This window comes from Helianthus annuus, chromosome 16 (assembly GCF_002127325.2).
Source record: "Helianthus annuus cultivar XRQ/B chromosome 16, HanXRQr2.0-SUNRISE, whole genome shotgun sequence".
Classification (NCBI taxonomy): Eukaryota; Viridiplantae; Streptophyta; class Magnoliopsida; order Asterales; family Asteraceae; genus Helianthus; species Helianthus annuus.
The window spans coordinates 178,037,459-178,061,556 of NC_035448.2; the positions used below are offsets into that span (position 1 = coordinate 178,037,459).

The window sequence follows — 24,098 nt, forward strand, 5'->3', positions numbered from 1 at the left end:
ATAAAGATATAAACCCAACAAAGTGACTACATTCTTTCCTTAAAAACAGAAACAACAACACCAACAAACTTCTGATGAATGCAGAGATGAACGGCGGTGGTGTGAAGGCGGCGGTGGGTGATGAGAGCATAATAGATTATGTGTACAAGGTGGTGGTGATCGGTGATTCAGCGGTGGGGAAGACACAAGTGCTGTCAAGATTCACCAGAAATGAGTTCTGTTTGGACTCCAAATCCACCATCGGAGTTGAATTTCAGACCAGAACTTTGACTATTCAGTCTAAAGTTATCAAGGCTCAGATCTGGGATACTGCCGGTCAAGAAAGGTAAATCTTACTTACACTCCTTTTCTTTTGTTAAACCGGGGTGTTAAACGGGTTGTGTTTATGTTGATCCCCACAACCCATGAACATGGAAATTGGGATGGACTAAACCAATCGGGATATATGTATTCGCGGGTTGACATGAATGTTTACCAGAAGTTTTTACATTAGAGGGTCTTCGGTTTCTTATGAGTGAGATTACAATGGGTGGGTTAAAAATGTACAACAATTACTACAAACTAGTGAATGAAACTTGGAGATGTTAAAAACGTATATAATTTTAAATATTAGGTGTGAAATTGAATCTGTAAAAAACATTGTCATATACCACAAGTTGAATTAAGCTAACTAATATTCGTAACAAATCCAAATTAATAGTTATATATATAATATAGAGTTAAGTTTGCCTATAAACAGCGAAAAGACATGAAAAAAAAAAAAAAAAAAACGCGGTGACATTTTCGTAATTATTTGCTTCTAGGGTAATTATCAAAATTACTCTACAAATAATCTTGTAGGGTAATTTTGATCTTGTAGGGTAATTCTGAAACTTGTAGAGTAATTTTGATCTTGTAAGTAATTATAATATTCTACAAAATTAACCTACAAGATCATAATTACCATACAAGATCATTTGTAAAGTAATCATGTTATTCTACAAAATTACTCTATAATATCAAAATTACCCTACAAGAACATTTTACAAAATTACCTTACAAGATCAAAATTACCCTACAAGATTAAAATTACCCTACAAGATCATTTGTAGGGTAATTTTGATAATTACTCTACGAGTAAATAATTACGAAAATGTCACCGCGTTTTTTTTACCTTTTCACCCTATTCGTATGTTTTGTATGATAAGGATACTTGTATTTGATCTTTTGTCATATATAACTAGGTTAGAAATCTATGTATTATACAAGTTGGATAGAGAAAATATTAAATAGTTAGAAATGAATATTTAAGAATTATAAAACAATACTTTAAGATGAAATGATTTAAGAGTTAAACCTTTTATAATTAAGAAATAGAATATAAAGTGATGAAATAAGAAAAGCGGAAAAAATATTGGTCTCACAAAATTGGACACTTTGACGCAACCTGTTAGTTATTTATTATTTGTTGGGGTTTTTGGTTAAATTTACAAAGCCCGAAGTTAAAGTGGAGCTTCACTTGAAAGTGAAGTGTTCGAGCCATAGGGTCTTGAAAAAGAAAAAGAAAAAAAAAAGTTATCTGTTAGGTGTGGATGTTTAATTTCGTAGGAAAATTGAATGAGGCCCTGCTATTAAATTTTGGCAGGCCCTCTTAACTATGTTTGCATGACCAGATTTAATAATGTCTAATATACCCATAACCCATTCCTCTCTTTAATATATCTCGATGTTCTTTCGCTCTTTCCTGAGTTCACTTACACTGTGTTCCAGAGTTTACTAACGGAAGGAAAGGAAAGGAAACAAAAAGAAAGTAAAAATATTTTGTGTTCCAGAGTTTCATTTAAGGAAGGAAAAGAAAGGAAAATAAAACATGTCGTGTTCCCGAGTTTCATTTAAGGAAGGAAAAGAAAGGAAATGACGGGAAAGCTAGGCTAAATTCTTTAATTTTTCTTTCCTTCCGATTTGGGAGGAAACGGTGAGAAAGTCATCTTTTATTTTCCTTTCTCATCCCTTCCTTTCTCACTTTTGCTTTCTTTTCTTATCCCTCGTTAAGTTAACTCGGGAACAGAGCGTTAAGGACGGAAATGATGGAAGCTAATTAAAAAGTTAGAAAACGAGTGTTACGTCAATGCACGTACGTAGTGGAGTTCGCCTCTCACTAACTAAGTCATTAAAAGTGTGTAATGGTTTGGCGCCCCCTTTCCTTGAGAACGTCACCATTCCAACACATCACTCCGGACACTCCCTTTTCATGCGCGTTACCCCCCCCCCCCCCCCCCCCTAATGCTGTCGGGGAAGGGTGTTTAGTGCCGATTGAGATAAGATGGCCAGTGGCTTGATGCCGAACTACACATAACCTAGATAAGATAAAACTAAGGTAGTTGAAAGAAAACACAATTCCAATCAATTCATCTAATTTTGCTTCAAAAGTAGATTTATATATTACTTTCTACCAAACACTACATAGCAAAAGCACATGATCTTCCACAGAATTACCAAACTACAATTCAAACATCTAAATCCCAAAACAAATTACTAAAAAAGGACATGTAAATCTTATTAACAATTGTCACATCATTGAACTAACATAGCAAACTTTTCAATTCCTTGACTTCTAAGTTATGATTAAATCAAGCCTCGATAGTTTCATGTGGGCAATTTGTGTTGTAAATCTTATTAACAATTGGCACATCATTCAACTAACATAGCGTACTTTTAAATTCCTTAACTTCTAAGCTATGATTAAATCAAGGCTCCATAGTTCTATGTTGACAATTTGTGTTCTTGGAGGCTTCATATGCGAACGGACCCACGATGAAAACATCAAACAACAGAAGTGGTGTTGGCAGCTTGGACCCAACTAATAATCACTAAATTTTGACATTCCAAACTTATGTGCTGTTAATATATTATTAATACTAATTAATGTGGTTTGAGCGTCTATACCATCACTTAAGTTCATGTTGTAATCCGTTGAGTTTGCTATAAATTAATGCGATTTTCTAACCCAACATGTTCTAACCTGATCCATTTTCGACTCGCTCTGACTAAAAGCTCTAGATCCCCATTTATTTCACATTTAAACTATATATAAAACTTGAATTCCATGATAAACAACAATACACATTCTATTTTTTTTTTTTAAACACGCCAATTCGTGAAAACTAACAATTTCCCATGAACCCGAACTGTTAAACTAAACGTGTTCATGAATCCTGCCTCAAACTAACTTGGACCCATCAACCCCAACCCCACAATTTCCGTTGTATACGTTTTTATGTAGTGTTAGAAATTCAAACCTTAGCTAAACTAGTAATCTCATGGCATGACTTGATTAGATAGAAGACGTTTATAAAACATCTAAATATCTAACATTACTTTAACGGAATTATGTATTGTTCATTTGTTCATACATATTAATATTATATTCATTTACAGTTGTATAAACGTAACACTAACACTTTACACTTAGTGTGATAATATGAAAACATTAATAAGCAACACTAATGATGTAGCAATGTTGGCATTTCCATGTGCATATGCCTTCCATGCCATCCTGTTTTGGCCCCATTTGGATTATAATTTATTTATACAACTTCCTTTAGTTAATTATTTTTAATTTTCAAATTTAATCATTCCTATCATAATATCACATATTTTGAGATAATTAACAACATCACGTATGGGCTAATTATAGATACCGAGCGGTAACAAGTGCATACTACAGAGGAGCATTGGGGGCAATGTTGTTGTACGATATAACCAAAAGAGATTCATTTGATCACGTTGCAAGATGGGTCGAAGAACTTCGGGCCCACGCAGATAACTCGATTGTCATCGCTTTGATAGGCAACAAAGTTGATCTGGAAGATAAGCGAGCGGTTCCATCTGAAGACGCGGTGGAGTTTGCAGAGAATCAAGGTTTGTATTTCTTTGAGACCTCCGCCCTCACCGGTGACAATGTGGAAGCTGCTTTTTTTAAGTTATTAGAGGAAATCTATTCTGTAGTTTCTAAGAAGAGTTTGGACCATGATGCCCGAAATGGGGATTCCATGATACTAAAGGGGTTAAAAATCGATGTCAATGGTGGTCCGGATTTGGAGATAAGCGAGATGAAAAAGTTGTCGTCTTGCTCGTGTTGAATACGACCTTGATCGAGTATGTTTCAACTAATTTTGGGTGTTGAAGTTATTTGTCGTGTGATGTGTTGGTTGTAGAGTTTGAAGTGAATCACGGAATTCATGCATGTAAACCACAAATAGTTAATGAAGAGTACATCAATGCACCCTTGGCCCAAACCTAGAGGATTTTAAATATTTGGGCCCTTAGCATCAATTTGGGCACGTTTTCTATATGGACCTGGCTCTAGTAAGTTTATAGGGTGGTCTTATAAAACATTTTTCAGAACTTTTAAAAATGTTTTTGATTTTATTACTAGTGTCTAACCTCTATCTATTCACTAGTGTGAATAGTTTGCTTGGTCCAAGCTTGTATGGTTTGATGTTTGGTGTGCAATTTGTGATATTTGAAGATACATATATGTAACATTGTTACCATAACTTCATATTTTATAAAACTTTTTGATAACATTGTTTATTTTAAGATTAATTCTTTCTAGTTTGTTTAAAGCATTTTAGCGGTACTTATTTAATTATATATAATCCATTATTTCAAACAATCGAATCAAAGAGGCTGTAACAACCTAAGTAAATTGTGTCACAATATTGTCCATCTTACTCCTGATTAGTTGCCCCTCCACGATCTTATGGTTTTGTTTTCATCTGACGAATTGCTCGCTCAGGCACAACGCGTCCTGATAGAGAAGGTTTCAGCCCCATGTATAAGGAAGACTTCGTTCTCCTCCTCAACCGATGCGAGACTTATTGAAATGTTGAAAAGGTTTAAGATAAAACTTATGAGGATGAAACACCTAATTAGGGGAGGGGGGTGGTCACTAGTGATAGAATTCTATCACTCACAAGCACCAATCAAATTCCGCCATGTCATCGACCATTTTTCCATCACTCACAACCTTTTTAGTGGGGGTGGTCATCACTCACCACCACACCCAACAATTTCCCTCCAACCAACAATTACACTCACAAAACAAAAGAATAACGCGTTGAAAAAATAACGAAAATGGAATCACGTGATGCTATAACGCGTTATAGCAAGGAGGCGGGGTGGGAATTTGATTGTTCCACACGTTATAAAATTTCCCGTGATGCTATAACGGGACCGCCCCGTTGCCTCTTATACAATATAGGTCGGTTAAAGTGTGAAAGATGCATGGAAAAACAAAATAAGTCCCAAGTCGTACATGTGTTCTTTCAAATTAAGTGTTTATCAAGCGTATACTAAAACGCATTTAATTGTTTTCTCATTTCCATCACACATCATGGGATTATGCTTACTGTGATGAGTAGATCATAAATGTACAATTTAGGTCAAACCTAATAGGAAGTCATCACATGGATTCTTTGGCAATCGAAAAGATCAAAAAACTCATATTCACTTTCTCTTTGTGAGAGATTGTGTCACTTTAAATGGAGTAGTAGGATATACCGACTACGACGACTATTTTTTTATGCAATTATTGTCGTTGAGGCAAAGCATGGCTCTAGTACTTTTTCTAGAACAACTCACACCTGTACAATCTACTTTTTATCTTACTCCATAGTCCATAGCAGAACTTAAACCCTCGACCTATAGGGAAAAGACACTATTTAACACACCAAAATACCAGTAGACTACTAGACTAAATACACTTTGATGTATGTTTCTATTATTAAGGGAGCGAAAGAAGTTATTTGGCTCCAAAGACTGGTGAAGGAATGGTATTGTTGGAATTCGTCCGTATACAATTTTAATTTTAAAAAATCTAATTTTATGTATTATCAATTAATATCACATATTAATTATATAAAGCGGAGGCATGCATGATTAAAACCGACTTAGTTGTTTCAGTGATCCAATTGCAACCGTTAAAACAAAACACAACCATAGGGGGTTTTCAAAAAACTAACATTTGAAGAAAAACTGAAGCTTCACACCTTAAATCAACAAACAGGCATGCTAGTTGACTTTGTTGACGAATTGAATCAACTCCTTGATTCGTGTCTAAAAACCCAAATACCCGAACTCGTAATAACCCAAGAACTATTCATGAAAAACGAGAACTAATCGGAACTGGTTTAAAGCGGCGGCGCAGGGCCGCGTTGGCCGGTGGTGAAGTGGCGGCCGACGATGGAGTAGTCGCAGCGTGAGTCTAGCTGTGGGAGGCGGTGACGATCGGAGGTGGTGGTGTGTGGGATGTTTGTCTCACAAACTTGTATTTTGGTGTAACCTCTAAGGTCTCCTAACCCCTTGTATTTATAGTGTATACATATACTATTGTTTTAATTTATCCTATATATATTTAACTAGGTTATAACCCGTGAATACTCACGGGTTGTTAATCTATCTTTCTAAACAAATAAATATATACATGTATATTAATAAACGAAAAATTGTATGATTAATAAGGTGTATGAATAAATGATAAAACGGTCTGTGGCTGATTATATGAATGGATATCATAACAAAAACTGCATTGGAAGTCGAAACAATTATCGATAAAGTTTGCACACTAAATAATGTCAAAATTGTGTTATCCATTAAAAGAAACACTAATAGTAAACTAACATATGATAAGATGTAATAACTTAAAATTCAAAACCATTAAACATTGTTAAAAACTATTAACCATAACAAAGTAAATGTATATCATATGAAAACCAAATATCCAAAACCTAAATGTAAAACAACTAATCAGTACTCCTTTTGTGAGGTACAACCAATTCAACATTCAAGACTTGATGAGTTTCATCAAAAGAAAAGTGAACCGTATCACCCTCGTTAATGCGAGCACGTTTCATGAATCTCGACCATTTGCATAACGCATAACGAAAACCTTCTCCTCTCTTATCACGTCTGGTACGGTTGGTAAACTCCTCTTGCTCAGTCAAATGCAGAAGTCTGACGGTCATAGGTTTTAAATCGGAATCAAGTTTAGCTATCCTTGAAACATTATCAGGCAGCCGCTGTATTGTTTTTAAAATAAAATTAATAAGAAGAAGAATATAAAAATAATAAAGTATTTTTATGTGAATAATAAAAATGTAATTTTTAATATATAGTAGTTCCAAGAATAATATTAAAACTTACAAAATCTTAGAAGCCATACGAACAAACTTATAAACACGACCATCTTGGTGTTCATCAATAGCTGGCTCTTCAACTGCATCAATAGGTGCAACTACAGGCTAAAAATCATATATAACATTTATTAGAATAACAATATAGTAATTAAATATATAAAGAAGCAACCAACTTTATACTTACCACATCAACTTCTACATCAGCAAAATTAATTTCAACACCATTTTTACCAAAAATTGTTAAATGGAAATAATTCCCAAAACCTCTTAAGAATATTAAATAATAACCGGCCTCCAATTGAAACAGATTAACAATTACATCAATACCAATGGAGAAACCGACTTTACCATCAAGCGTTTCAATCTTGAAGTGAAAGATTTTGTTGCCTATATCTATAATGGAAATAATATCATTTGATGTATAATCAAAGAACTTGGGCAGGATAGACTCGGGAATGAGCTGTAGAAATAATAATAAGAAAAATAAATAAAAATGTTTTATATATATATATATATATATATATATATAGGTTATAACCCGGAAATTTTCTGGGTAGGAAAATTTAATTTACAATAAATAAAAATATAAAAATAACACTTTTAACATCTAAAGATCATCTTTCCATTTTCTCCACCATAAATTTTTAATTCGGTTTCTTAAACTTTTTCTTGTTGTAAAGAGCCATAAAAACATACAAAAGCAAGAATGTATATTAATCATGTATATTTTTTTTAAAATTTGTATACACGTATAGACAATACCTCACTGTCACTCTACACTCTAAATCAAACTATTTTGACCTGACTCATACCTATTCCCAACCTTGCCCCACCCACATCAGCTACAACAAAAAACATCTAAAAAAAATACATGTTTGGATTCTAAAACAAATAATTAAAAAGGAACGGTTTCAAAAAAAAATTAAAACCTATTTATTTTTAGAAACACAATCAATATTCCGTAAAAATATATCATACACTAAAAATTACATAATCTTTGATGGATTCAAAATTAACACAATATAAAATTTATTAGTTAATCATGAAAAAAGAAAAACAGAAATAAAAAAACAAAACAAAAGAATCATTAATACATATTAATACAATACAAAGTTTATTAGTAAAAAAACAAAGATTTTCAAATTTCAAAAAATATCATAGTTAGATTTGCCCAAAAAAAAAAAAAAATAAACAAAATAACTTAAAAATTATAGAGATTAGCATAAACAATGAAAACTATCATAATACCGGATCAAAAAACACAAAAAAAAAAAAAACAATAAAATTAAACTAAGTGAAAAAAAACCTTTAAAGTTAGATTTTCATCAACAACAACATTTGATTTCCCCTTCGGATCATCCTAAGAAACATAAAACATTAACCTTTGAAAATGAAAAATTAAGGTAAAACAATTCAGTTAATTACAAACTCTTATAATTTAGTAAATGAACACAAACCTTTGAACTTTGATTTTCATCACAAAGAACACTTGCTTCCCCTTTCGGTTCAGTTTTTTTATCCCAATCATCTTTGAACTACATATAAGGGGAAAAAATGTTTAACAATCTAATACGAATAGTAATTAAATATAACAAAATAAGAAAAAAAACAATGACAAAAAAATAATAATTAGAAAACAAATAAACATACCAAAAATAATGAGTCATCTTCCTCAATAAGTTTTAAAAATGAAGGACAGTTGTTACTCTGATCCATATCTGGAAATTAAATATGAAGGCTTTTTAAAAATTAAAACGGTAAACTATTTATAGAAACAACTTATAATATCGGGAGAAACTTCTAAAACAAATAATTAAAAAGGAACGGTTTCAAAAAAAACTGAAAACCTATTTATTTTTAGAAACACAATCAGTATTCCGTAAAAACATATCACACACTAAAAATTTAGATAATCTTTAATTGATTCAAAATTAACTCAATATAAAATTTATTAGTTAATCATGAAAAAAGAAAAACAGAAATAAAAAGCCAAAACAAAAGAATCATTAATACATATTAATAGAATACAAAATTTATTAGTAAAAAAACAAAAATTTTCAAATTTCAAAAATTATCATAGTTTGATTTTCCAAAAAAAAAAAATAATAAACAAAATAACTTAAAAATTATAGAGATTAGCATAAACGATGAAAACTATCATTATACCAGATCAAAAAACACCAAAAAAAACAATAAAATTAAACTAAGTGAACAAAAACCTTAAAAGTTTGATTATCATCAACAACAACATTTGATTTCCCCTTCGGATCATCCTAAGAAACATAAAACATTAACCTTTGAAAATGAAAAAATAAAGGTAAAACAATTCAGTTAATTACAAACTCCTATAATTTAGTAAATGAACACAAACTTTTGAACTTTGATTTTCATCACGAAGAACACTTGTTTTCCCTTTCGGTTCAGTTTTTTTATCCCAATCATCTTTGAACTACATATAAGGGAAAAATTTTAACAATCTAATACGAATAGTAATTAAATTTAACAAAATAAGAAAAAAAAAAACAATGACAAAAAAATAATAATTAGAAAACAAATAAACATACCAAAAATAATGGGTCATCTTCCTCAATAAGCTTTACAAATGAAGGACAACTGTTACTCTTATCCATATCTGGAAATTAAATATGAATGCTTTTTAAAAATTAAAAATGGTAAACTATTTATAGAAACAAACTTATAATATCGGGAGAAACTTCTAAAACAAATAATTAAAAAGGAACGGTTTCAAAAAAAATTAAAACCTATTTATTTTTAGAAACACAATCAATATTCCGTAAAAACATATCACACACTAAAAATTTACATAATCTTTAATGTATTCAAAATTAACACAATATAAAATTTGTTAGTTAATCATAAAAAAGAAAACAGAAATAAAAAACCAAAACAAAAGAATCATTGATACATATAATACAATACAAAATTTATTAGTAAACAAACAAAGATTTTCAAATTTCGAAAAATATCATAGTTAGATTTGCCAAAAAAAAAAAAAACCAAATAACTTAAAAATTATAGAGATTAGCATAAACGATGAAAACTATCATTATACCGGATCAAAAAACACAAAAAAAAAAAAAAACGATAAAATTAAACTAAGTGAACAAAAACCTTTAAAGTTAGATTTTCATCAACAACAACATTTGATTTCCCCTTCGGATCATCCTAAGAAACATAAAACATTAACCTTTGAAAATGAAAAAATAAAGGTAAAACAATTCAGTTAATTACAAACTCCTATAATTTAGTAAATGAACACAAACCTTTGAACTTTGATTTTCATCACAAAGAACATTTGCTTTCCCTTTCGGTTCAGTTTTTTTTTATCCCAATCATCTTTGGACTACATATAAGGGAAAAAAATGTTTAACAACCTAATACGAATAGTAATTAAATTTAACAAAATAAGAAAAAAAACAATGACAAAAAAAAAATAATAATTAGAAAACATATAAACATACCAAAAATAATGGGTCATCTTCCTTAATAAGTTTTAAAAATAAAGGACAGTTGTTACTCTGATCCATATCTGGAAATTAAATATGAAGGGTTTTTAAAAATTAAAACAATAAAGTATTTATAGAAACAAACTTATAATATCGGGAGAAACTTCTAAAACAAATAATTAAAAAGGAATGGTTTCAAAAAAAATTAAAACCTATTTATTTTTAGAAACACAATCAATATTCCGTAAAAACATATCACACACTAAAAATTTAAATTATCTTTAATGGACTCAAAATTAACATAATATAAAATTTATTAGTTAATCATGAAAAAATAAAAACAGAAATAAAAAACCAAAACAAAAGAATCATTAATACATATTAATACAATACAAAATTTATTAGTAAAAAAACGAAGATTTTCAAATTTCAAAAAATATCATCGTTAGATTTGCCAAAAAAAAAAATAAACAAAATAACTTAAAACTTAGAGATATTAGCATAAACGATGAAAACTATCATTATACCGGATCAAAAAACACAAAAAAAAACCGATAAAATTAAACTTACCTCTTGTGTTCGAAGAAGATTCAGATTCCTGCAGTTGCATAAGTCATCATCAATAAGTTCAAGACATTAACCATATGGAACTTTTCTCCCCACAATAAGCTTGCAAAATCATACGGTATTTCCTATGAATCGAAACAAAAAACATATAAGCTTAAATAACTTATTGTCTGTTGATAAAATGAAAACCAAAGAAACATACCAAAAATGTAGGATCATAGTCATCAATCAACTTTAAAAACGATTGGAGCGTTGTTTTTAGGATCCATAACTGTAAAGGAATAAAGGAATTTTTTTAAAAAATATAACGGTAACTTATTTATAGAAACAATGTCTAATTACAAAAACCGAGTTATAATTGAGAATAGAAAAATTAATCTTAAAAACAGTAATGTGTTTATGGAAACAAAAACCTCTTTAGAAAGAAATTAAAGGTATTGATGTCTGTCGTTAGTGACATGCAAAAACCGAAATAAACTAGTAGCTAGAGTAAGTCGGATATCGAACCAGAGGAGGATTGTGGAAAGTGTCGTAATGCTAAGTTTTAATTAACTACTAAAAAAAAAAACAAAACTCAGTTGTGGATTGATTGTGAGAAATAGCTAAATTAACGAACAAAAATTGTGGTTTAAAGCAATGGGAGAAAAGATGGTTCCTCCAGATTTCAGGTTTTTCAGTTAACTTCAACTATGTGTTTAATCGTTACCTACATAGACATAGGTGTTAAACCTGATTAACTAATTGTGATAATCAACGACTAAGTACTCCGGTCAATACATAACGGGAGGTTATCGAATGATTATCAATTACAATTTACAAACCCTAACCCCATGTCAAATATATCCCAATTACTAGAACTCTCGGGAACTGAATGCTTAGAAATTAAGGTTTAAATAAACGTAACTGTTTACAATCAAGAAATCAAATCAATGGTGAAAAGCATCGAATGCTTAGATCACCAGGTAAAACAATTGTATCAACACATAATATTCATTAACTTACAAAAACCCTCCATCCGGAGGAAACCACTAGGAGACTAGCCGCTCATGTCGGTTGGTTGATCTTCAAAGGCTTGAACCATAATTAACACCATCATCTTGATTATAATATAATAAAAAAAATGATGATAAAAATTATTTGAATGATGCCTTCAAGTTCACGTGATGTAGCCTTCTTAGGGTTTCCTAGTCAAAGGTAATGATGATGTGTGGTGATATGTTATGCTTTTGCCTTGACTTTCTTGTTGCCGTCAAAGATGATGATGATTATGATGGAAATTGCTAGATGATCTCCAAAAGTGGCGGCTGCCTCTTCTGTATTGAAGATGATGATTCTTTTCTTTTTTCCGTTGTCCACATAAAAGTCAAGCCCCCTAATTGTTATCGGCCCAATGAAAAACCAAAGACCAAATGATGATTTGATATTGTTGATTTATTCTTCACATGTGCCGTCCCAATCAATGTTCTCGTAAGCTACGAGTTAAAACCGTAGCTTACGGTTTCAAATCTCTGTTCCTTCCCTTTCCTTTAAACATCCACTCGTAACCCACGATACATAACCCGTAGGCTACGATTTACATTTTCTGTTCCCACAATCATGAAACACCAACAAATCGTAAGCTACGAACAAACTCTCGTAGCCTACAATCGTGACACCTCCTCCTCTATTCTTCATCATGCATAGCTTTTAACAATTACAAAAGAACCCTTGTACTCTTTGATTCTTGCGCATATAAACTCCACATAACTTTCAGAATATACCAAATTGGTCCCCAAACTCCACTTTTTAACACTTCTTCCACTCGTGAGCCTTTATATCACCCGAGTAAGCTTCAAAACTCATTCTTGAACTGCAACATCACATCCTATGCTCACACTTTCATCTTTAACCCTCGTAAATGCACCGAATTACGTACTTTACCTGCAAAACACCAAATTCTCGTAGTCACTTCATTCCAAGCAAATAAACACATCAAATACACATAAATCATTATATTTAGACACTCTAAAGCTCGGGTTTCACCCTCTCCATCACATTCCCACACTTGCCTTTGCTTGTCCCCAAGCAAACCAACTAGAACTAATCACCATAGCAACAACACCTCTAAACCTCTTAACCGATTCAACCTGTTCAGTCCCAAGTCATACCCATCCCATAGACTGACACAATCGAGATTGACAGTTTGACAAGTAAATGATGCAATTTCAAAACTCAAGACTTGTCTATCTAAAACTAACATGTTTACAATCAACACATGCTACACACCCCTCACAATATACTCTCCTCTCGGGTTAATATCTGGACTAGCGTGTAATGTGCTAGTATATAAACACTCAATAAGCAAACATGAAATCTTGTAATCATAGGCTTGTATAACAATCACACCTCCACTGTATCATCTAACATAGCACATATCAAAAGGACTTTCGGGTTTTGGGCTTAGGGTAAAGGTAGGAAAATATTTTTTTTTAGGTTCTTTTTCTTTTCTAGTTGGCTCACAACAAACAATAACCAAACCGTGACAACTTTATTCACACACAACGTATACTTTTGGGTTGGTTTCTACCCAAAAACATAGACGATATTCATACACTTCTATTTTTGTTTCTTTTTTTTTTCATTTTCCTTCACATATTTTTCTATTCTTCTTTTTTTTTCTTTTTTTTTTCTTTTCTTTTCCTTTTTTTTCATAGCAATATCATCACGGTCGGTTTTTTTCCACAATAGACAATGGGCGAACAAACGAAAGGTAATTAGGCTCAACAGGGCTACTAAGGGAAATTGCTGAATAACACCGAAGAAACACAAACACAAAAGGGTGTGACAGGAAATCCTACTGCCTTTATCACACATGTGCACATGTCAAACCCACAGTCTTAGCATGCATCGAATCACACAAGTTCTAACACAGAATAACACGTAGCCTGCACTCAACAAACGAATTCATCATATAATGTATCCTATCCGTCTACAGGCTCAAGATCTCACCAAGAAAGGGTAAAAAGGTTAACGACATGTAGCATATGCAATCTAAAGCATGTTACCCCTAAATAGACATCTCTTTTCAATTCTTTTATCCTAAAAACACCTGTCGGACCTACTCTCATGAAACTTAAAGGAACGACCATGACAAGGGACTATGTTAGTTTACTACCGGCAAGGAACCCATTAGTGATTGAAACGTTCGGTTTTTTTATCCGTTTAGCTTATTTAAGGTGATGAAATTTTTCAAAATTTTCAAATTTTTTTTTTCACTTTTCATCGTTCTCAATCACTTTTAACCTCTTTCAAACCTTTCCCTTCCCGGGTTTCCCATATCCCCACACCTGGGCGACATTGTCCCCAATGTATAGTGCTTTTAAAACAAAACCCGGGAATACCAACTAACAACCCCCTGAGTGGCTATCCCTAGCACAAATAACGTAAACACATTCCCTAAACATAACTAGTTCAACACCACCAAAAACAAAAATAAAAATGCAATAATAAAAGTGGAACAGACTCCCCTGGTTTAAAGCGTAGAATCCTCATGCGTCATGTTCCACCACGACCGTATAGCATTTCATTCGCGGCCGTGTCCAACAAGTACTCGGGTCAATCTCTACGATTAGTGTTCAGATCATCCCCGTCCAAATGGAGATTGAGTACGGACAGTTTTGACTGACTCTAATCCGTGCATTGTCCGCCACTGCAACTAGGACGTATTGGGATTTCACCAAACATCCCCACACTTGGACCATTGCATCCGTAGAAATTATTAACCTGGTAACCTGCAACAATAATCACGCAAAACAGAAAAAAAAATAATAAAAAATAAAAAATACACTACTCTACATCCTCGGGCTGCCTCCCGAGAGCGCTAAGTTTATAGTCTTCAGCCAGACCGTATCTGGTTAGGCTCATGGTGGTTCATATAGTATCCCCTGGGTATGAAACACATGGTTATCATCCCACATCCATCCATCATCTCTTATGGCATCCCAATGATCCGGGTTATCTGGATCTGTATCATCGAAAGAATATAATAACTCGCCCGTACGTGTCTCTATGGGATTCTTCTTGGATTTGGTTGCTTCCTTTGGTGGCATCTTTTTTCGCTTGGCTAATTGCTTTTTAATTCTCAATTTGAGCCACCAAGGTGACTTGGCTTCTTTATCCTTCACGATCTTGTCATCTTTAGACCTGTCAATCATAGCAACACTCTCTTTCGGGCCATCGTCGCACACTCGAGAATAACTCGTGTTAGTAACAAAATCCCATGAACAAGTATTTATAAATGAATAATCAAAAGAATGTGAAAGGAAGTCAATAGAAAGCTTACGGCTCCCGTATGTCATATCAACTGTACCTTTCCAGCAACAGATCTGAGCATCTGCAGTGGCCAAGAATGGTCTGCCAAGTATCACCCTCAGTTGTTCCTTCTCTGTATATGGATCTAAGACAACAAAATCTTCAGGATAATAAAAGTCACCTACCTTTACAGTCAATCCCTTCAAAATCCCTCGGGGCCTTCCTCGTGAGTATTCAGCTAAAACCATAGGATCATTAACCTGTTGCAATGGGCCCAAATCATACCTGTCATAAATAAACCCAGGAAGAACACTCATACTAACTCCAAAATTCAATGAAGCGTTATCTGTCTTGAGATCCCCAAGTTGAATTGGGATGAGCGGTTCCCCTGGATCTCTATCTGTCTCTGATCCAGCATCCTCACCCAGGCTAACTGTAGCTTTTCTTTCTGCAAAATTGTCAAACTGATTAGTTAGTTGTTCAATTTGCTGGTTAAGTGATTCATTAATATTTTGCTGTTCCTTGAGAGACTGGGTGAGTTCCTCTACATGCTTGAGGAGGGTTTTGAATAACTCTAAAATCTTATCTTCCTCAATTGCGTATCGATTCTGCTCGTTACCGCCTTTATCGGATTGATTGTAATTTTGATATCCTCTGGAGCCATGATCCGGGTGGTAAGAACGTGGACAATCTTGAGCCCAGTGATTGTGACTCCCGCAACATGAGCATGCTTCAACATCATAATCCCATTCCATAGTTGCTGCACAAGTAACAAACTAAAAGTAGTACTGAAAAAAAAAAATAAATAAAAAAAACAAATAAAAGATATAACACTAAGCGCACTAGCTCCCCGGCAACGGCGCCATTTTGATGACTGTCGTTAGTGACATGCAAAAACCGAAATAAACTAGTAGCTAGAGTAAGTCGGATATCGAACCAGAGGAGGATTGTGGAAAGTGTCGTAATGCTAAGTTTTAATTAACTACTAAAAAAAACAAAACTCAGTTGTGGATTGATTGTGAGAAATAGCTAAATTAACGAACAAAAATTGTGGTTTAAAGCAATGGGAGAAAAGATGGTTCCTCCAGATTTCAGATTTTTCAGTTAACTTCAACTATGTGTTTAATCGTTACCTACATAGACATAGGTGTTAAACCTGATTAACTAATTGTGATAATCAACGACTAAGTACTCCGGTCAATACATAACGGGAGGTTATCGAATGATTATCAATTACAATTTACAAACCCTAACCCCATGTCAAATATATCCCAATTACTAGAACTCTCGGGAACTGAATGCTTAGAAATTAAGGTTTAAATAAACGTAACTGTTTACAATCAAGAAATCAAATCAATGGTGAAAAGCATCGAATGCTTAGATCACCAGGTAAAACAATTGTATCAACACATAATATTCATTAACTTACAAAAACCCTCCATCCGGAGGAAACCACTAGGAGACTAGCCGCTCATGTCGGTTGGTTGATCTTCAAAGGCTTGAACCATAATTAACACCATCATCTTGATTATAATATAATAAAAAAAATGATGATAAAAATTATTTGAATGATGCCTTCAAGTTCACGTGATGTAGCCTTCTTAGGGTTTCCTAGTCAAAGGTAATGATGATGTGTGGTGATATGTTATGCTTTTGCCTTGACTTTCTTGTTGCCGTCAAAGATGATGATGATTATGATGGAAATTGCTAGATGATCTCCAAAAGTGGCGGCTGCCTCTTCTGTATTGAAGATGATGATTCTTTTCTTTTTTCCGTTGTCCACATAAAAGTCAAGCCCCCTAATTGTTATCGGCCCAATGAAAAACCAAAGACCAAATGATGATTTGATATTGTTGATTTATTCTTCACATGTGCCGTCCCAATCAATGTTCTCGTAAGCTACGAGTTAAAACCGTAGCTTACGGTTTCAAATCTCTGTTCCTTCCCTTTCCTTTAAACATCCACTCGTAACCCACGATACATAACCCGTAGGCTACGATTTACATTTTCTGTTCCCACAATCATGAAACACCAACAAATCGTAAGCTACGAACAAACTCTCGTAGCCTACAATCGTGACACCTCCTCCTCTATTCTTCATCATGCATAGCTTTTAACAATTACAAAAGAACCCTTGTACTCTTTGATTCTTGCGCATATAAACTCCACATAACTTTCAGAATATACCAAATTGGTCCCCAAACTCCACTTTTTAACACTTCTTCCACTCGTGAGCCTTTATATCACCCGAGTAAGCTTCAAAACTCATTCTTGAACTGCAACATCACATCCTATGCTCACACTTTCATCTTTAACCCTCGTAAATGCACCGAATTACGTACTTTACCTGCAAAACACCAAATTCTCGTAGTCACTTCATTCCAAGCAAATAAACACATCAAATACACATAAATCATTATATTTAGACACTCTAAAGCTCGGGTTTCACCCTCTCCATCACATTCCCACACTTGCCTTTGCTTGTCCCCAAGCAAACCAACTAGAACTAATCACCATAGCAACAACACCTCTAAACCTCTTAACCGATTCAACCTGTTCAGTCCCAAGTCATACCCATCCCATAGACTGACACAATCGAGATTGACAGTTTGACAAGTAAATGATGCAATTTCAAAACTCAAGACTTGTCTATCTAAAACTAACATGTTTACAATCAACACATGCTACACACCCCTCACAATATACTCTCCTCTCGGGTTAATATCTGGACTAGCGTGTAATGTGCTAGTATATAAACACTCAATAAGCAAACATGAAATCTTGTAATCATAGGCTTGTATAACAATCACACCTCCACTGTATCATCTAACATAGCACATATCAAAAGGACTTTCGGGTTTTGGGCTTAGGGTAAAGGTAGGAAAATATTTTTTTTTTAGGTTCTTTTTCTTTTCTAGTTGGCTCACAACAAACAATAACCAAACCGTGACAACTTTATTCACACACAACGTATACTTTTGGGTTGGTTTCTACCCAAAAACATAGACGATATTCATACACTTCTATTTTTGTTTCTTTTTTTTTCATTTTCCTTCACATATTTTTCTATTCTTCTTTTTTTTTCTTTTCTTTTCCTTTTTTTTCATAGCAATATCATCACGGTCGGTTTTTTTTCCACAATAGACAATGGGCGAACAAACGAAAGGTAATTAGGCTCAACAGGGCTACTAAGGGAAATTGCTGAATAACACCGAAGAAACACAAACACAAAAGGGTGTGACAGGAAATCCTACTGCCTTTATCACACATGTGCACATGTCAAACCCACAGTCTTAGCATGCATCGAATCACACAAGTTCTAACACAGAATAACACGTAGCCTGCACTCAACAAACGAATTCATCATATAATGTATCCTATCCGTCTACAGGCTCAAGATCTCACCAAGAAAGGGTAAAAAGGTTAACGACATGTAGCATATGCAATCTAAAGCATGTTACCCCTAAATAGACATCTCTTTTCAATTCTTTTATCCTAAAAACACCTGTCGGACCTACTCTCATGAAACTTAAAGGAACGACCATGACAAGGGACTATGTTAGTTTACTACCGGCAAGGAACCCATTAGTGATTGAAACGTTCGGTTTTTTTATCCGTTTAGCTTATTTAAGGTGATGAAATTTTTCAAAATTTTCAATTTTTTTTTTCACTTTTCATCGTTCTCAATCACTTTTAACCTCTTTCAAACCTTTCCCTTCCCGGGTTTCCCATATCCCCACACCTGGGCGACATTGTCCCCAATGTATAGTGCTTTTAAAACAAAACCCGGGAATACCAACTAACAACCCCCTGAGTGGCTATCCCTAGCACAAATAACGTAAACACATTCCCTAAACATAACTAGTTCAACACCACCAAAAACAAAAATAAAAATGCAATAATAAAAGTGGAACAGACTCCCCTGGTTTAAAGCGTAGAATCCTCATGCGTCATGTTCCACCACGACCGTATAGCATTTCATTCGCGGCCGTGTCCAACAAGTACTCGGGTCAATCTCTACGATTAGTGTTCAGATCATCCCCGTCCAAATGGAGATTGAGTACGGACAGTTTTGACTGACTCTAATCCGTGCATTGTCCGCCACTGCAACTAGGACGTATTGGGATTTCACCAAACATCCCCACACTTGGACCATTGCATCCGTAGAAATTATTAACCTGGTAACCTGCAACAATAATCACGCAAAACAGAAAAAAAAATAATAAAAAATAAAAAATACACTACTCTACATCCTCGGGCTGCCTCCCGAGAGCGCTAAGTTTATAGTCTTCAGCCAGACCGTATCTGGTTAGGCTCATGGTGGTTCATATAGTATCCCCTGGGTATGAAACACATGGTTATCATCCCACATCCATCCATCATCTCTTATGGCATCCCAATGATCCGGGTTATCTGGATCTGTATCATCGAAAGAATATAATAACTCGCCCGTACGTGTCTCTATGGGATTCTTCTTGGATTTGGTTGCTTCCTTTGGTGGCATCTTTTTTCGCTTGGCTAATTGCTTTTTAATTCTCAATTTGAGCCACCAAGGTGACTTGGCTTCTTTATCCTTCACGATCTTGTCATCTTTAGACCTGTCAATCATAGCAACACTCTCTTTCGGGCCATCGTCGCACACTCGAGAATAACTCGTGTTAGTAACAAAATCCCATGAACAAGTATTTATAAATGAATAATCAAAAGAATGTGAAAGGAAGTCAATAGAAAGCTTACGGCTCCCGTATGTCATATCAACTGTACCTTTCCAGCAACAGATCTGAGCATCTGCAGTGGCCAAGAATGGTCTGCCAAGTATCACCCTCAGTTGTTCCTTCTCTGTATATGGATCTAAGACAACAAAATCTTCAGGATAATAAAAGTCACCTACCTTTACAGTCAATCCCTTCAAAATCCCTCGGGGCCTTCCTCGTGAGTATTCAGCTAAAACCATATGATCATTAACCTGTTGCAATGGGCCCAAATCATACCTGTCATAAATAAACCCGGGAAGAACACTCATACTAACTCCAAAATTCAATGAAGCGTTATCTGTCTTGAGATCCCCAAGTTGAATTGGGATGAGCGGTTCCCCTGGATCTCTATCTGTCTCTGATCCAGCATCCTCACCCAGGCTAACTGTAGCTTTTCTTTCTGCAAAATTGTCAAACTGATTAGTTAGTTGTTCAATTCGCTGGTTAAGTGATTCATTAATATTTTGCTGTTCCTTGAGAGACTGGGTGAGTTCCTCTACATGCTTGAGGAGGGTTTTGAATAACTCTAAAATCTTATCTTCCTCAATTGCGTTTCGATTCTGCTCGTTACCGCCTTTATCGGATTGATTGTAATTTTGATATCCTCTGGAGCCATGATCCGGGTGGTAAGAACGTGGACAATCTTGAGCCCAGTGATTGTGACTCCCGCAACATGAGCATGCTTCAACATCATAATCCCATTCCATAGTTGCTGCACAAGTAACAAACTAAAAGTAGTACTGAAAAAAAAAATAAATAAAAAAAACAAATAAAAGATATAACACTAAGCGCACTAGCTCCCCGGCAACGGCGCCATTTTGATGACTGTCGTTAGTGACATGCAAAAACCGAAATAAACTAGTAGCTAGAGTAAGTCGGATATCGAACCAGAGGAGGATTGTGGAAAGTGTCGTAATGCTAAGTTTTAATTAACTACTAAAAAAAACAAAACTCAGTTGTGGATTGATTGTGAGAAATAGCTAAATTAACGAACAAAAATTGTGGTTTAAAGCAATGGGAGAAAAGATGGTTCCTCCAGATTTCAGATTTTTCAGTTAACTTCAACTATGTGTTTAATCGTTACCTACATAGACATAGGTGTTAAACCTGATTAACTAATTGTGATAATCAACGACTAAGTACTCCGGTCAATACATAACGGGAGGTTATCGAATGATTATCAATTACAATTTACAAACCCTAACCCCATGTCAAATATATCCCAATTACTAGAACTCTCGGGAACTGAATGCTTAGAAATTAAGGTTTAAATAAACGTAACTGTTTACAATCAAGAAATCAAATCAATGGTGAAAAGCATCGAATGCTTAGATCACCAGGTAAAACAATTGTATCAACACATAATATTCATTAACTTACAAAAACCCTCCATCCGGAGGAAACCACTAGGAGACTAGCCGCTCATGTCGGTTGGTTGATCTTCAAAGGCTTGAACCATAATTAACACCATCATCTTGATTATAATATAATAAAAAAAATGATGATAAAAATTATTTGAATGATGCCTTCAAGTTCACGTGATGTAGCCTTCTTAGGGTTTCCTAGTCAAAGGTAATGATGATGTGTGGTGATATGTTATGCTTTTGCCTTGACTTTCTTGTTGCCGTCAAAGATGATGATGATTATGATGGAAATTGCTAGATGATCTCCAAAAGTGGCGGCTGCCTCTTCTGTATTGAAGATGATGATTCTTTTCTTTTTTCCGTTGTCCACATAAAAGTCAAGCCCCCTAATTGTTATCGGCCCAATGAAAAACCAAAGACCAAATGATGATTTGATATTGTTGATTTATTCTTCACATGTGCCGTCCCAATCAATGTTCTCGTAAGCTACGAGTTAAAACCGTAGCTTACGGTTTCAAATCTCTGTTCCTTCCCTTTCCTTTAAACATCCACTCGTAACCCACGATACATAACCCGTAGGCTACGATTTACATTTTCTGTTCCCACAATCATGAAACACCAACAAATCGTAAGCTACGAACAAACTCTCGTAGCCTACAATCATGACACCTCCTCCTCTATTCTTCATCATGCATAGCTTTTAACAATTACAAAAGAACCCTTGTACTCTTTGATTCTTGCGCATATAAACTCCACATAACTTTCAGAATATACCAAATTGGTCCCCAAACTCCACTTTTTAACACTTCTTCCACTCGTGAGCCTTTATATCACCCGAGTAAGCTTCAAAACTCATTCTTGAACTGCAACATCACATCCTATGCTCACACTTTCATCTTTAACCCTCGTAAATGCACCGAATTACGTACTTTACCTGCAAAACACCAAATTCTCGTAGTCACTTCATTCCAAGCAAATAAACACATCAAATACACATAAATCATTATATTTAGACACTCTAAAGCTCGGGTTTCACCCTCTCCATCAGGTATCTTTAAACCTAAATAGAAAAACTCATAAGTGACAAAACTAACAATATGAACTTCAAAAGATAATGACATAAAGTTTCAAAATTATGCTTAAACAGAAAATTTAATAAGAAATAAGAAAGTGTATACATATCAAAAAGCAAACAATACCAATAACATTTAACTAACCTGTTTTGGTAGACGAACATTCCGAGTCCGAAATAAGAACAAAGATACCTTTAATTTTTTTGATCGGATCTACAGAAATAAGAACAAAGAAAACGTTATTAGCAGTCGAAACAATCTTTATAAAATCAACTTTTGATCGGATCTAAGTGCAGATCTAATGGATTCTTCATCCACCAAATGATAGATCAGAATTTGTTCATTTTTAGATCAACAATATTTCAATTTTGAGATTTAAAATTTGAATTTAAGATTATTAATTTCAATTTTAACATCTAATTCATTCGCATATTGTTAATGAATTCCCCATGATACCCAAAGCAAAATAATATAAAATTCAAAAGAAAGTGTAAGAGTGAGAGATCACGTACATTGTAAGATTCCTTGATTTGATAAAATTGAACTCCTCAATTGCTTCCTCTCCACACATCAGCATGATATTGAAAAAAAAACCATCCAAATCAAATAAGTGAGATTGATTGAAACAAACAAAATAAACAATGAGAGGTTTATAAATTCATCTAAGCAATGAGAGGTTTATAGATTCACTTAACCTGTTACAAACTGACCTCGTTTTGACGCATAAGTCAAAAGCTACTTTCCAATGCATATATCCCATGATTTTTTTAACATTAACAGTGACAACCCGGATATGCGAAAATAAATCGATCCATAACATACCTCTCATATGAATAGTCGTCATCAATTTTACTCACAAATCTTTTTGAGAAACACAAAATCTAACCATAAACACACAATCTAACGATATCTTGAAGAAAAACAAACAAATTTTTTTCACATGTTGATGTTTTTTTGCTGTACACAAACATAAATCGGAAGATCGAGAGAATCAATCATGAAAAAGAGGATTAAGACAGAGTTAGACAAAAATTGTATAATCAATGTAAATAAGGAAAATATGATTACCTGTTTGTAGATCTTTCAAGATGTAACGAAATCATAGTTAGATTCCTTATAAGGTGGTTGTTCTCCCCACATTAATAAAGCAAATTCATTAGGTATTTCCTATCAGTGAAAACAAAAAAAAATAAATAAATAATTAAATACATAAGTCTAAATACAATATGTTTAGTAATCATAAAACCAATAAACATACTAAAAAAATAGGATCATCGTCCTCAATCAGCTTTAAGAATGAAAGACTGTTGTTACTCAAATCCATACCTGCAAATTAAATGTGAACGGTTTTAAACACGTAAAAACGATAAATTATTTATAGAAATAAACTCATAATAGCGGAAAA

The 24,098-nt window shown here is 33.9% G+C and overlaps 1 protein-coding gene across 1 annotated transcript; it reads left to right on the forward strand.

The window, feature by feature from the left end:
* Nucleotides 1-4,513, forward strand: LOC110918117 (ras-related protein RABA3). Its single transcript, XM_022162490.2, has 2 exons — nt 1-325; nt 3,677-4,513. Exons 1-2 carry the CDS (start codon nt 75-77, stop codon nt 4,119-4,121), a joined length of 696 nt encoding a protein of 231 aa, XP_022018182.1. The 5' UTR covers nt 1-74; the 3' UTR covers nt 4,122-4,513.
* Nucleotides 4,514-24,098: the final 19,585 nt, after the last annotated feature.